The 16,394-nt window shown below is 37.9% G+C and overlaps 1 protein-coding gene across 1 annotated transcript; it reads right to left on the bottom strand.

Annotated features, from left to right (window-relative positions):
* Window positions 1-13,528: 13,528 nt before the first annotated feature.
* Window positions 13,529-15,737, bottom strand: LOC149831922 (LEAF RUST 10 DISEASE-RESISTANCE LOCUS RECEPTOR-LIKE PROTEIN KINASE-like 1.1). The gene has a single exon (XM_090012278.1). The coding sequence runs from the start codon at window positions 15,558-15,560 to the stop codon at window positions 14,703-14,705; it is 858 nt and encodes a 285-aa protein (XP_089868404.1). The 5' UTR covers window positions 15,561-15,737; the 3' UTR covers window positions 13,529-14,702.
* Window positions 15,738-16,394: the final 657 nt, after the last annotated feature.

Here is a 16,394-nt window from a genome sequence, read left to right as displayed (position 1 = left end):
TGGCCTAATTGGATTCTCTCAGATTATGAGTTAGATGCAAAAAAAGCAAATGTCATTACCCATATCCGATTAGCTAATAAGATACTAAAATCATTCCATATTATCTGATCAATTTGGAGTTCAGATACAAATCCAAATCTGCATTCCAAATCCAAATCTGATCATTCATCCTTCTTCTTTTTTTTTGTAAAATCCAGCTAACTAGATTTGGATTCGTTCGGATATCCGATTCAAACCCATTGCCGCATGATGACACTCATGTGGACTGATGTTGGCGCATGCTGAAACTGACTTGCAGTATGAACTGCATGAGAGATATCTGGTCTGGTAATACTCAGATACATCAACGATCCTACAAGTTGTCTGTAGGGGGTAGGATTCGAAAGAGAAACACCATCATCAATCTTCATTTTTGCTCCTACTATAGCAGGAGTTTCACAAACCTTTTCATTTATCATACCTGACCTGTCAATGATCTCAAAAGCAAGCTTAGTTTGAGATAAAAAATATCATCTATGAGAGTATGCTACTTCAATGCCCAAAAAATAAGTTAAAAAACCCAAATCAGACATTTCAAATTTATCTTTCAAAATTGATTTTATACTCTTAACCCCATTAGAATCACTACTGGTGATGAGCATATCATCCACATATAACAGTAAGATCACAATCCCTGTATTGGATTTTCTAACAAACAAAGCAGTGTTAGTAAAACAGGATAAAAAACCATTTTTTATCATTACGAAATTAAACCTATCATACCAAGCCTTGGGGGCTTGTTTCAAACCATAAAGTGTTTTTCGAAGGCGAAACACCTTTCCTTTAGGAGTCTTCATTCCAGGAGGAGCATTCATATATACTTCTTCATTTAGATCTTCATTTAGAAAGACATTTTTAACATCTATTTGATAGATGTTTCACTTGTTGATTGAGGCAACGGTTATAAGACATCGGACAATGACCATTCGAGCCACCGGGGCAAAGGTCTTCTCATAATCAATCCCATATTCTTGACTATACCCCTTTGCAATCAGTCGGGCCTTATATCTCTCGAGGGATCCATCACTCTTAGTCTTAACCTTAAATACTCATCTACATCTTATTGTTTTCTTACCTTTAGGAAGGTCTTGAAATTCTCATGTCTTGGCTTTTCTCAGAGCTCCGAGTTCATTATCCATTGCGGCTATCCTTTCAGGATATTTTCATGCTTCCTCGAAGTTTCTGGGTTCTATATAAGAATGAATGACGCTTAGACAGGCTTTATGTTTATGTGAAAAGGATTCATATGAGATGAACCTAGAAGGAGTTTTTTTATGTCTTCTGGTCCTACGAAGGTTCTCCTCACTTTAAGGAGCAGTCCTACTAGCATCATCATATCTTTCAAGGGCACTTCTGAAGGTGTTTCTATCTCTATGAGTACATGTGATGGGATCTCTAGGAGGTTCCTCATCGACATGTTGATAAAATAGAGAGGATACAGGACTGGTTTCCCTCGTTTTTCCCTGGTTTCATTATCACTTGAGTCATTCTGATTTGACTCATCATCACTAGTATCATCACTTTCAGTTAATAGATCAAATAGAAAAGAATAATCTACGTTCTCGTCATTAGATTCAGGGCTTTCGAAACCACTAAGATTTTTCACAAAACTCACATTTCTGGAAACATACAATTTATCATTTTTAACATCATAACATCGAAAACCCTTTTGAGTTTCAGAATAACCAAGAAAGGCTCAAGGAATGGCCTTTGGAGAAAGTTTGTCGTTTTTATCAGTAAGGACAAAACATTTACATCCAAAAACCCTTAACCTGCTATAATCAGGTTCTTTCTCATACAATTTTTTAAATGAGGAAATCTTGTTCAAATTTTTTGATGAAAGTCTATTTATGAGATAGACTGATGTAAGAGCTGCCCCAGCCCAGAGTTTCTTTGAAATATTTTGCAAAATGAGCAAGGTTCTAGTTATTTCAATGATATGCCTATGCTTTCGTTCAGCTAACCCATTTTGTTGTGGGGTTTTTGGACATGATTTTTTATGGAGAATACCATAACTTTCAAGATAACTCTTGAATTCGTTTGAAAGGTATTTGCCACCAAGTTGGATCTAAGAAATTTTAAATGTTTAAGAAAATATATCCAACAAAATCTAGTGTAATCGTCCAAAAAAATTACATAGTATGAGAATCCTCCTTTAGATATCACAGGAGCTGGACCCCATACATCGGAATGAACAATTTCAAAGGGTTTTGTCGTAAACATGGATCTTTGAGTAAAAGGTAGACTTTTCATCTTCCCAAGAATACATTCATTGCATAAAAAATCCTCTTTACAAAGATGTTTAATAAAAGGCAAATAAGAGATTTTTAACAATGTTGGGATATCCCAGTCTCTTATGCCATACATGAATATCTTTGTTTTGAGCAACATTACAAAATTGGTTCTTAGAAATTTGAAGAAAATCAACATAGTAGAGGTCTCCTCTCCTAGAGCCTTCCCCAATCAACCTCCCGGACTGGCGATTCTGTATCCAACATTTGTTAGAAGAGAATTTTATATCGCAACCATGGTCCGAGAGTTGAGAGACCAAAAGTAAATTTAAATTTAGTTTTAGTATAAGACAAATTTTTGGAACAAAGAAATCTTGTTTTTCAAAATTGCCTATTCCTTTAATTTTAAGAGGTGTTCCATCCGCCGTTGAGACAAAAGATGAAAGAGAATTTTTAGAAAAATCGAAAAGAGAACAAGCACTTGGAGTCATGTGAAAAGATACATCAGAATCTAGAAGCCAAGATGTCTTACTAGGAGGTGAAGAAGATGACATAGCGGCTCCGAAAGTTCCCCCCTTGAGAAGAGGTTGTAAAGCTTCCACGATTTGTTGAAGAGAGAGAGACTCATTTGATGATGATGGTCGTTCCTCCATTTGAGATGTCATATCTATTATAAGTAACTTTTTCCATTTTGGGCAAATGGGTTTGACATGCCCCGGTTCTTTACAAAAATGACAATTTAGTTTACTATAGTCTCTTTTGCCATATCGATCATTTCCTCCTTGACCTTCATTCTTGAAATGAGGAGGTTTGTAGGCCTTCACATTATTCTCGGGTCTTGACACGACATGAACACCTTCACAATCTTCTAGAGTAGAGGAGATAGCAAGAATGCTAGGGTTATTCTTACTAATCCCCATACGGGTTTCCTCTCCACTTAACTTAGTGATAACATCTTCAATTGAGGAAGATGTGAAAACGGAGAGAATGGAGGACCAAATTTGTTCAAATTCGGGTCTAAGTTCATTTAAAAAATTGAAGAACCGATCATTCTCTAGTTGTTTGTGTCTTAACTCTATTGCTTCTTCGCTCTACTTTGGTTCAAGCATAGCTAGCTCATCCCAAATAGAAGATAGTTCGGCAAAATATTCCTGAATAGTCATATCGTTTTGTTGAAGGGTCAAAGCCCTCTTTTGAAGATAATATTTGTGTGACAAATCCCTTGAAGTATACATTTTTTCAAGGTATAACCAAGCTTCGGAGGCCTTTTTGAACTTAATGATGTTGGCGTTGATCTTGGTTTCTACGGATGAAAAAATCCAAGACAAGATCTTGAAGTTCTTCATCTCCCATTCATCATACTTTCTTGAATAATCTTCAAGGGCCTTTTGTCTATATTCGCCTTCAAGAATCTTAATATCCTCCTTTTCAATGATTGTAAGTTTGGGTTTGGGTTCTGGTATTGAACCTTGAACGTACCCCCAAAGCCCATTTCCTTTAATATGGGCTTCCACATTACCGGCCCAAACATGATAGTTTGAACCATTAAGTTTAAAACCAAGGGAGAAGTGAGTCTTTTTCGCCCATTAGAAAGGATAGAAGATAAGAAAAAACACGTACATCAAAAGTTTTTCACGTCTTCCTTGACAAAAGAGGCTTCTAAAATATTGTCCGAGGAAGATGATCTACTTCAAACTTCAAAAACTTGAAGGCACTAAAAAATGAGGATACGCACGATCCTCCTTCAACGAGGCTCTGATACCATGTGAAAGTATCTTCAACAAGATACTAGGATCAATATTACAATATTCTTGGAAATAAATATGTGCACACACGCACAACAAGAACACTTGAGACACTTGTGCACAATACAAAACTCACAAATGCATACACAAGAATCATAAGCATTAAGAAATAAGCTTGGGCAATAGTCCCAAAGCCTTAAAGAATACAAGGAGTGCCCTTATTTATAGGGCTTAGTGGGCCTTGGAAGGGGCTCCACACATAGTCGTTGAAGCCCCCTCCAACGGTCACCGAGCCCCTCCAACGGTCACAAAAGTGACCGTTGGAGGGGTCCAACGACTAGTGTGTTGGCCCCTCCCAAGGTAAGTACAATGATTTAAAAAAAAGAAAAAGAATTTAAGAAATAGAAAAATAAGAAAATACAAAAAAAGGGTTACAAACATATTCACAAAAAAGAAGGTGTAAAAAGACTAAACTACCCCTATGGCTAACAATATAAATTATAAAATATATACATATATATTTTATATATATATAATAAGTAGATACATATACATATATGTAATATGTGTATATGTATTACCTTATATATACAAAATATGTATATTAGCTTACATTTGATTTACATAATTTAACAGATTTATCCTTTATTTAGAGAAGAGTTGGGGATCCCACCAAAACTTTGGTATCCTGAAGCCCACTGTTAATCAGTTTCTCACCATACCATTTGTATTAATTTTTCCTGCATAAACATCCAGTCAATTGCTTTTGTGTATTAATTCTCAGGGTTGAACTATGCAAGTTTCTGGTTTGTGAGGATTTTGAGTCGTATGCAATAAATGTTGTCCATGTTGTGTTGCTTGTTTTCTGGGATCATAATGTGCGGTCTTTTGATAGTTATTTTGTCATTTCGGAATTTATCTTTTATCAATGATTTGAATTTATAGTATGTCATTTTATTGAATAGTGGTTAATTCTGTTAGTTGAGTAAGACTGATCGTTCTTTCAAATTTTTTTTTCAGGTAGATTTGTTTGTAGATTCGTTTTGATTTTATGGACGCAATTAGATTTACAGAAGTGCAAAAAAATGTGCTATCTCTTGATGGTTATTTGTCATTCTGGAGGTTTTTTTTTCTCTTTTTTGAAAATTTTGATTTTGTGTCTCCTGTTGGATCGTGTTTGGTTATAAAGGTAGAACTTTTGTTTCTTTTTCTTGTGTGCATTGGCTGCAGAAACTTTTTTTGTTGTGTGGAAATTTGTTGGTCACACAGGTTGTAAGTTGATGTCTCTTCGGAGACAATGGAGATCGCCAAGACGATGGTTTGATGATATTGGGAGTGCCCATTGCCCATTTTCTGTTGGAATTATTGTAATATGACCAATTAGTTTCTAGGTGTGCCCATTTCAATCATCAGTTGTTCCTAGGTACTATGTGATAGGTTCAGATATTATGCACAAGCTGCACTACAGTGGTGGTGGTGGTGGAGAGTTTGCATCCGTTGTGGTCAAAATCCTGTGGATTAATGTATCCAGAAAGTTACTAACATAAGCCAAGTTTTGTCTAAAATTTTCTTTCTAAGAAAATTGTCCCATAGATTGATGTATCCCAGAAAAGATACTAATATAAGCCAAGTTTTGTCCATAATTTTCTTTCTAGAAAAATTATCATGCCTAGTCACAGTAAGGCTTATTTGGCCTTCTTGGTCGTGGTTCCCCTAGTCTATTTTGCATTTGTTTCTTGCAATGTGGTCAACAGAATGCATGTGGTTGATTTAATTCCCCAACTTTGATTAATTGATGACAAATACTTTCCATTCAAATTCAAAAAATTTTCTAGGCATGTGTCAAATGCCTCAACCCCAAGCATTTTTGCTTGTGTTTGGAGAGAACAACTGAACTTTTTTCATTTTTCATTGCTGAGGCGTATGCATTGGAACAGTTCATTGCAAAGAGACATAAAGGTTTATGCCTTGATACACAGAGGTTTAGGACTTGTCCATGGGGCTGTTCTGATACTTGTTTAGTCATTAAAAATTTTGTATTGCTTAACAAGGGTGAAAAGAAAATGGAATGAGCTATACTGCGATCAACAAAAGCCATATTTTGGATATGAGAAGAATTCTGGTATTTCTCTTTGTAGTTTGCTGGCAAGCCATCCCTGTGCGTTAATTTGTCATTGGTTCCTTTACTTTTTTCCCTTTTGGATCATGCAATCACTCTTTTAGTTGGCTTTGATGTCTTGATTTTCATTAATTTGTCATTGGTTTATTTTCTTGTTCTAATTGGCAATGTAATTTGTAGCTGCTGTTGTTGAATTTTGGTGGTTGGGCTTATTCAACGACATTATGTGGTGGTTGATTATTGTTTTGTTTTTAGTGCTTTTAAGATGGAGGAAGGCATTGATTCTCATTTACATGTTCTTGTTTCTTTTTTTTTGTATAATTTTCTTGCATGTGCGAGAAAGGGCATTTTCATTTTTATATATCAGATTAGCTTGGAAAGGAAGTTTTATGAGCATAAGCTGAAATAAAGATTTTGTTTTCATGAAACACGAAAACACATCTTTTCTTTTCTTTTGTAAGGGTAGTTATGTGTGCAGGGCAGGGCATCATGCATATGCTTCATTATTGACTAACAATCTCAAAGAACTTAGTAAAGATAGAATTGTTTGGAGGGTTAGACTGTTTGGACAATTCTTCCATATATAATTGAAAAGAAGGCATCGTTACTTTCACATGTGTATGTCTGACCCGATCCATCTGTGTAATGGATCGGGTCCAGATCCAGTTCATGTATTGTAAATTAATATTATATAAAGGGGTATTTTCGTACCCTAGTGTTTTACACTTTTAATAAATAGAATGAGAAGGCAGTCACGATCGACTGAGCCTTCTTTCCTCTGGAATCTCTCTCTCTCTCTCTCTCTTTCTCTTCCCCTCTCTCACTGTCGATAATAGGGTTTCCATTCTTTCATGGTATCAAAGCTGAATCTGGGAGTGTATCACCGTTTGAATCTGCGTAAATCCATCAGCGTCAGCAGCGTGGGTTTATCAGCCGTGGATCTGCGTGAAGAAATCCCCAGCGTGAATCTGCGTGGTATTGTGAACCAGCGTGAATCTGTGTGAAGAAAAATCTGCGTGAAGAAATCTCCAGCGTGAATCTGCGTGGTATTGTGAACCAGCGTGAATTTGTGTGAAGAAAAACCCAGCGTGCATCTGGACCCATCAGTTGTGTGCTTTTCATCGCAGCGTGAATTTGGACAGTCCTCTTCTCTGCTATCAGCCGTGAATCTCAAAGAAACACAGCGTGAATCTGGACCTATCAGCTGTGTGAATCTCATTCCAGCGTGAATCTGGACCTATCAGCCGTGAATCTCAAAGAAACACAGCGTCAATCTGTGTGCTTCTATCAGCAAAATCTGTGTCCTGTGTCTAATTAAATCAGGTTCCCCTTTCCTTTGTGTTAATTCGATCTGTGGTTTAATTTCTGCTGTTTTTCTTGTTGCTTTTCCTACATTTAATCTGTGTGTTCTTCCTACTACCTGCTAATCACTGTTAACCTGTCTCTCTTGAAGTGTGATTTCCTCACTGCTGTTTTTCCTGCTGTTTTTCCCTGCATTTAATATGTGTTTCCCTGCTACCTGCCAATCACTGTCAATCTGAAAAATTTTCTGATTAGCCGAGTCCTTTGTTTCTCATACCCAAGTGTCGATTCAAAGATAGCAGTGTTCTGTTAGCCGAGCCCTTTGTTTCTCATACCTAAGCGTCGATTCAAAGATATTCACCAAATGAATTTTACTCACGGGCAATCATGTCTGTCCTCAAGTTTTCTCTGTCAACTAGTATCTGAAAAACTGAATAACTGCAATTTCTTAACCTGGAAAAGACAGATTATTCCATTTATAAAAAGTCAGGACCTCTCTGGTCATCTTAATGGATCGGTCCCACCGCCTCCAGAATTTCTTTCGCAAGAAAAGGCCGACGATAAAGGAGAACAATCTGTTGTTCTTCACAAGAATCCAGAATATGTTGCTTGGATGAAGAGGGATCAATCGCTAGTGGCATATATCACCTCAACTCTTTCACAGGAGGTCCTTATTGCTCTTCCTGATGATTGTTCGACAAAGAAACTGTGGGATATGTTAGTTCAAACATATTCACAAATCTCTGAGGCAAGAATTATGTCTCTTAAGCGAGAATTTCAAATGCTGAAGAAAGATTCCATGTCTATTATGGAATATCTGAATAAAATGAAAGGCATCACAAATCAGTTGGCTGTTGTTGGGTGTCTTGTCAGTGAAAAAGATAAAGTACAATAAACCTTGAGTAGATTGGGGCTAGATTATCATGTTATGACGACAACCTTACTATGTTTACCAGAACTTCCAAAGTTTGAAGATCTTCGTGCAAAACTATTGCAATATGCGATGAATCTGAAAGGTTCCTCTGAAGCCTTTCATGGGAATTCCGGAACACAAGATGTGCTGGCTATGGGAATGAGTTATGGTCGAGGTAGAGGAAGTTCTTTTCGAGGAAAAGGAGGACAAGGGAGAAATAACTATGGAGGTCGTGGCATACTTCCAACACCCAATGTCCAGGGACAAAGACCCATTCCTACATGTTTCCTATGCAACAAGAAAGGGCACATTAAAGCGAACTGTTGGTTTAATCCTCAAAACAAAGGAAAAGCTCCACAAGCAGAGGCTAGAAAGGATGGAGAAGTAAAAGAGTTGTTGTTGGCAGCCTTGGCAGGATTGAATATGAAACAAAATGACAAAGGAACTTGGTATGTCGACTCCGGAGCAGCTACTCATGTTACAGGTGATGTAGGTAAACTCTTGACTCTTACACCTTATGTTGGAAAGAATAGCATTGTCACAGGAGATGGATCACATCATGCCATCTCACACACTGGAAATGCCATTATACATATGTCAAAGTCCTCTCTTAAACTTCCAAGTGTCATCCATGCTCCTAATATTCAAAAGAACATTGTTTCTGTCTCAAAACTTGTTGATGATGCAAATGCTTCAGTTGAATTTACTCCCTCTTCTGTTTATGTCAAGGATCTTCGCACGAGGAGGACATTCGCTGAAGGAAAACGATGGGGCAACATGTACATCTTCCAAGAAGATCCTTCCTTTATTCATCCCAACTATTCATCCTTGAAGCCTCACCAACGTCAAGTCTTTGATTCTGATTTTTTATTTAATGTTTCTGAAAGTAATAAGCCAAAACTTTGGCATAGTCGTCTTGGCCATTGTGGTCGTCATTTTATTGAAAAACTTGTCATGAATAATCTTATTCCTAAGTCCAGTATGAGTTCAGAAGTCGTTGATACAAAATGTTCTAGCTGTCATCTATGTAAGAGTCATGTCTTACCTTTTGCTTCCATTAATAAAAGAGCTTCAAGGCCATTTGAGGTCATTTGTTCAGATGTCTGGGGTCCTGCTCCAATTACTTCTTTTTCTGGCAGTAAATACTATCTTATTTTCATTGATAGTTACTCACGTCATACTTGGATATTCTTTATGAAGCACAAATCAGAAGTTTTTGGATTGTTCCAGAAATTTCACTCTTTCGTTCAAAATCATTTCTCTACCAACATTCTTAATTTCCAGTGTGATGGAGGAGGTGAATTCTCCTCGAGTGATTTTGTTAATTTTCTTCAACATAATGGGATAAAGAGAAAAGTGTCTTGCCCTCATACACCTCAACAAAATGGGATTGCTGAGAGGAAGCATCGACATATTGTTGAGACTGCAATGAGCATGATGCACGGGAGCAATCTCCCTACATCATTATGGACTGAGGCCTTCCACTCCACAGTTCATGTGATAAATCGCTTGCCCATGAATATCTTAGAAAATAAGTCACCATACTTCTCTCTTTTTGGCATACAACCTGATTATCATGAATTACGTGTGTTTGGTTCTGTTTGTTATGTGCATATTGATAGCTCACTCAGGCACAAGTTTCAAGATAAAGCTTTGAAATGCAGATTTATAGGATATGCCGAAGATTACAAAGGGTACAGGTGTTATGATCCCCTGAGTAAGCGTGTCAAAATATCAAGGAATGTTATTTTCGATGAAATGAACTTTGCTGATCAGGATAATAATTCAACTATGGTGGATACTGATAACTCAAGCTCCAGCATTGAGGTATACTACCCATGGTTAAATTCAGAACTCTTCTCCAATGGTACAGTAGACTGTCCAGAAAATTGCAGTCAGAATGAGCCACATGAGGATTCAGCCAATGAGACCCAAACGGAGGAAACTGTCACATATGACTTGGAGCCAACAAGGTATAAGGGTATTGTATACACTCGGCGAGAGAAAGAACCATCATTCATTCCTTGTATGAACACGGATCCTTCTGGATCATCTGTTTCGCAGCAAATGGATATCAGAAGATCTTCACGGATTCGACATCCGCTTAACAGGTGGGTAAGTTATAAAAAAATTTCATTGGACTTTCAGCTATTCTTGACATCCATATGTAAAGAGGATGAGCCTCTTATGTTCTATCAAGCTGCGAGCTCTAGAAGATGGGTAGAAGCAATGAATGAAGAAATAGAGGCCTTACATGAATGTGGCACATGGGAGATTGTGTCTAGACCACTGAACATAAATGTCGTTGGGTCAAAATGGGTGTACAAGATAAAATATAAACCAGATGGGAGCATCAAAAGGTACAAAGCTCGACTTGTAGCCAAGGGATTCACACAAGAGGAAGGCCAAGACTTTGATGAAACCTTTAGTCCTGTAGTTAAGATGGGGACCATTCGTATTGTGTTGAGTCTAGCCATTAAACATGGATGGACATTGAGCCAGCTGGATGTTAAAAATGCTTTTCTGCACGGGGATTTAAAAGAAGAGGTCTACATGGAACAACCCACTGGATATGCAGAACGAGACGCCAAAAAATATGTATGCAAATTAAAGAGAGCACTCTATGGTTTGAAACAAGTTTCTCGTTCCTGGTTCGACAGTTTTTCTCTAGAAATACAACGGCATGGCTTTTCTCGGTCTCTTCTGGATCACTCATTATTTATTCACAATGAACAAGGAGTCACTACTCTTCTGTTGATATATGTAGATGACATCATCATCACAGGGAATTGTAAAAGCTACATTGAGCAGGTGAAGAAGTTATTAAATCAGAGATTTAAGATGAAAAATTTGGGAGAGCTGCGATATTTTCTTGGGGTAGAAGTTGATAACAAAAATGATATGCTTACCCTTACTCAACACAAATATACGTTGGACATTCTCGGCAGAGCAGGCATGACAGATTGTAAGCCGTTAACAACTCCAAGTGTCATCCATCAAAAATTGAGTTCACAAGAAGGGGATATATATGGAGATCCCACTAAGTATCGCAGTTTAGTTGGCATGTTGCAATACCTGACTTTTACTATACCCGACATTGTATATTCGGTTAATCAGGTATCTCAGTTTATGCATGAACCTCGTGTGTCACATATGGAGGCAGTCAAACGTATACTTCGCTACCTAAAGGGTACAGTGGGTGATGGGCTGATATACAAAGGCAAGGAAGAATTAGATCCAGGTGGTGGCCATGAGATTGTTACTTATGCTGATGCTGATTGGGCGGGTGATCCAGATGAACGACGATCAGTATCCGGTTACTGCAGCTTCATTGGGCCAAACTTGGTATCCTGGAGCAGTAGAAAACAAAAGGCGGTTGCTAGATCGAGCACTGAGGCTGAATACAGATCGATGGCCACTGCCACGGCCGAGGGTACATGGATAAGACATCTTCTGACTGAAATGGGAGAATCGATTGTTAGGTCACTGTTACTGTGTGACAATCAAAGTGCCATCAACATGTCATTCAATCCCATTTACCATAGTCGAGCAAAGTACATTGAAATAGATCAACATTTTATTAGGAAAAAGGTTGAAGACAAAGAGATTGAGCCCATGTATGTGTCAACTAAAGAACAAGTTGTTGATATCCTCACTAAAGGGTTAACAAAGGATAGATTTTGGTTTTTGAAGAACAAGTTGTTCATGGTCCAACACCATGCACAACTTGAGGGAGGCTGAAAAGAAGGCATCGTTACTTTCACATGTGTATGTCTGACCCGATCCATCTGTGTAATGGATCGGGTCCAGATCCAGTTCATGTATTGTAAATTAATATTATGTAAAGGGGTATTTTCGTACCCTAGTGTTTTACACTTTTAATAAATAGAATGAGAAGGCAGTCACGATCGACTGAGCCTTCTTTCCTCTGGAATCTCTCTCTCTCTCTCTCTCTCTCTCTCACTCACTGTCGATAATAGGGTTTCCATTCTTTCAATAATGTGGCAGGATTGTTGGATTTTCGATTATTTTGTGAACAACCAGATGAAGACTACAGGTGCATGCGGAAGGTTTCAAAGTTTATGACCAACTTCTGATGGGAAATGCCTACCAGTATACAGAGCACAGATTCTAAGAGACACCAAGTTGAAGAATGGAAACATAAAAACCATGGTCTTGTTGAGGAGAGCACTTTCCAAACTAATTACCTACTTCTTGTGGCATTCTGATTGTAGTAGAGGTTCGGTTCAAGAATGGATATGTTCTGAAGAAAAATTAATGTTGCTTATTATTTTGGTGGCTTTCACAAAGGAGAGTGCAGTCCAAATCTTCAATTTATCAGCAAATGAATTGTCGGAGAGGTTTAGTTGAAGAGTGGAGGTCTTTTCATGAAACAACTCTGGCTTCATTGAGTAAGTTTTTGGTGAAGGATAGTTTGGGACAAAAATACGTCAGCTTTTTAACAAATTTAAAATGACCAAACTTTTCATGTTGGGTTGAAGGTCATTTTGGAATTAGTTTTACATTTTCAGTTTAACAGAAAACTACCCCCATCACAAACAGGGTAAATGTGTATTTCCTTTTAGGTTTTGGGCATTTTGATCAAATGCCATTTAGTGACCCTGCTGTTAAGATTGTGCTTCTAATATATATATATATATATATATATATATATACATATAAACCAAAATATATATATACATATAAACCAAAATACCCATCAAGGGCTGACTGTATATTTTCACTTTGTAATAGAGGTCAACCCATTAGGGGCTGACTGTATATTTTCTTTATTTTTTTTTTTTTTGATGTCATCAATTGGGACAGATCCAACTAACTGTTGGAGCTGCTCCCAACGGTCACAAATGTGACTGTTGGGAGCAGCCCAACAAGCTGTTGGGCTGCTCCCTATCTCTTTCTTTTGTTATAAATAGGGGTTCACCCTTATCTTTTTCATGCTTTGTCAAGCATTGTGTAATACAAAAGTTTTTATTTTTACTCTCTTGGCCCTTGTGTGGGTGTTGTGCCTTGATTCATAAGTGGTTCTTTCTTGGATTGGTTGTGTTCTTGTAAGCCCATAAGAAGCTCTTGTTTGCTTTTGTTCTTATTTCATTGCACCTCTCTCTCTCTGGCCTTCTCCCCTCTCTGTATTTCTCTCTTTTGTGTTCATCCCTTTTTCTTTCTTTCTTTTCTTTTTTTTTTGAGGTTCTCTGGATGCTTTCCATTTTAAGGATGAAAGTCATGGAGGAAGGAAGAAGGGCAAGCCAGGTGTTGTTATATCTATGGAGACTGAGGTTCATTTACTTCTTTGTGACCTTTTTCAAAATGCATTGACTTTTAATTATTGATCAGCTTGTCTGTGTTTGTAGGTCGTTTTCTTCAGTTTTTTAAGCATTTTATGCTTTTTGAGCTCTTAAATTCGACATCATAAAAAACTTAGTCCTCATAATGTGTTTCTTCTACAGTGGGTTGATTGAATCTTAGGTGTCCCTTCGTTAGTCTTCTGCTGTATTTCAAGTGGTTTTGGGATCTTTACTTTCAAAGCATTATGTATTGTTATTCTTTATTTTTCTAGAGGACTTTCTGCAGTGTTTCCATTATCATGCATTTTATGAAAAGATTCAATAATACTAGTTTTATTATACCTATTTTGGTTATTATTCGTCTGTTCTCTAAGATAAACTAGCCCTGTATTTTTCCCTGTGTGACACATTTTACATGATTAAGAAACCATATATCTACATTTTGCCTGTGCAGTACATTTTTATTTACTGACTTGCTGCAGAACTGGTTGAACGTGATGCAGTTCTAATGACTTTGTCAAGTTGAGGGCAATAGAGAATGTTGTTTGAACCGCACCAGTGATGTCCATGACTCCATTCACTTGTTTGCTAGAAATATGCATGAATTGAGGCCATTAGGGCCAAATGCCTGCATGATTAAAGGTTCATTAACAGTTTGGAAATCATTGCATGTGTAGAACTTGGAAATCATGGGTTCGAGCTTTATCGACTCAATCTAGCCACATAGATGTGTTCAACATGGTTTGTTTGCTAAGTATGCATCAAACCTTTTTATTCTATTACAAATTTTTTTGAAGGATATTACAAATTTATATGAAATATCATTTCATGATTCACAAGGTTCCATGGACTGCCTGTAGTGAATAACACATTGATGCCAAAACAGTTAATAATACCGAAGCACAGATAGCACGGAGTTCCTTCGACAAGCTAAGTAACCTGACAGGAATAGTACCATCTCCTGATATAGCGAAGGAAATGCCTACACGTGATGTTTCATTAACTGCAATGATATTCCTTTGTTGCATAAACTAAAATATTGCAGGAATGTTACATGCTGTTACCCGGTGTAGTGGATGAGCTCACCCATTTATCTGTCACAGAATTGGGTGATAACAGCACATTGGCCTTGAATAATGCACTTCCATAAACCTGAGGTTCTGTCAATGATGTCTTCTCCGTCTTGTGTTCTTCCAAATTTATATGACTTAGTTCTTCAGCAACTACACTCATGGTTGGTCGCATTTCCCTCTCCCATGCTAAACACCTGAATGCCAACTCTGCTACAGCTCTCACAGTCCGCTGGACCCAGTCATCACTCTTGAACCCAATTGTGGTGTCAACCAATTCATGCAATGCATCACCGTGGATTCTGTTAATGGCCATATTGGCAAGACTAATCTCGTGCCTGTGTCGCGTGACATCAAAAGCTGGCAAAGAAGAGATCAACTCCATAAGCATTACACCAAAGCTGTACACATCACTCTTATCTGTTAATTGGTAGCATTGATGATATTCAGGATCCATGTAGCCCGGTGTGCCTTGTGGTACAGTTGAGACGTGTGACACATTGAATGGGAGGAGGCGTGACAAGCCAAAATCTGCAACCTTGACATGAAAATTGTTGTCAAGAAGTATGTTGGTAGTCTTCACATCCCTATGAATTATCGGTGGCTCAAGCTGGTGAAGGTATGCCAAGGCCTCCGCTGTTTCGACAGCTATATTCAGCCGAATCTTCCATGTAAGTTGGCCCTCGACAGCCCGTGAACCATGGAGATGATCGCTAACGCTCCCATTGTTTATGTATTCATACACCAAAAGTAGCTCACGGCTATGGCGGGTTGTGCAACCATAGAGGTTTACAAGGTTTGGGTGGCAAATGCTAGAGAGGATCTCAACTTCATTCATGAATTGCTCGAGACGGTTATAATTGTGCTCATATAGGCGCTTGACAGCGACTATCCGGCCATCACGGAGTTTCCCATGGTAGACAATGCCAAATCCACCATCACCTAGCTGATTAGAGTGACTAAAATTGTTGGTTGCTTGTTGCAGCTCCTTGTGGCTGAAAATTGTGACACTTCTGCTTAGGCCTAGATCTAGTTTGGAGCTGGATGAACCAGTACTTGATCTGGATCTAGTTTATGACTATTCAGATAAGTTTTGGATCCAATATATAGTTGGATCTGGATATAGTCTATAGCTAGATGGATCAGTTTTGAATCCAGATCAGGATTAGGTCTGGAACCAGTCTGATAACTCTGGATCCAGATTAGAACTGGATATAGACCCAGTTTGTAATTTAGTATGGATCTGGTTTGGAATTGAACTGGATCCAGTTCATTCTGTTCCTAAGTAGGATAAAACTGAACTAGTCCAGTCTGTGCCTGACTAAGACAAAACTGAACCCAGTTGAGTCTAATCCAGTTACGCCAAACTGGATATAGATCCACACCTGTTAGTAAGAGCATCCATTATGATTTTTTTAAGAATTCAATTGAGTTTGAACCCAAACCCAATTGAGTCTCGACTAGGTTCAGTAAACCTAATATTCTAAACAAAAACTGAACCTATTTTATCCTAGGATGAGTCAGGTCAAATCACAAAGTTGAAATGATCAAATTACCATTGTGTGTACCCAATATCCAATTAAGTAAAATGGGCATAACTTCGCACCCCGAACTCAACATTGAGTCAGGTTTAGTGCATTGGATTTGTATCATAGAGAGAAATCGTTTTGTC

Source organism: Nuphar pumila, chromosome 7 (assembly GCF_984573655.1).
Source record: "Nuphar pumila chromosome 7, dmNupPumi1.hap1.1, whole genome shotgun sequence".
NCBI lineage: Eukaryota > Viridiplantae > Streptophyta > Magnoliopsida > Nymphaeales > Nymphaeaceae > Nuphar > Nuphar pumila.
The sequence above is the reverse complement of the archived record's forward strand: the minus strand, read 5'-3'. Positions and strand labels throughout refer to the sequence as shown.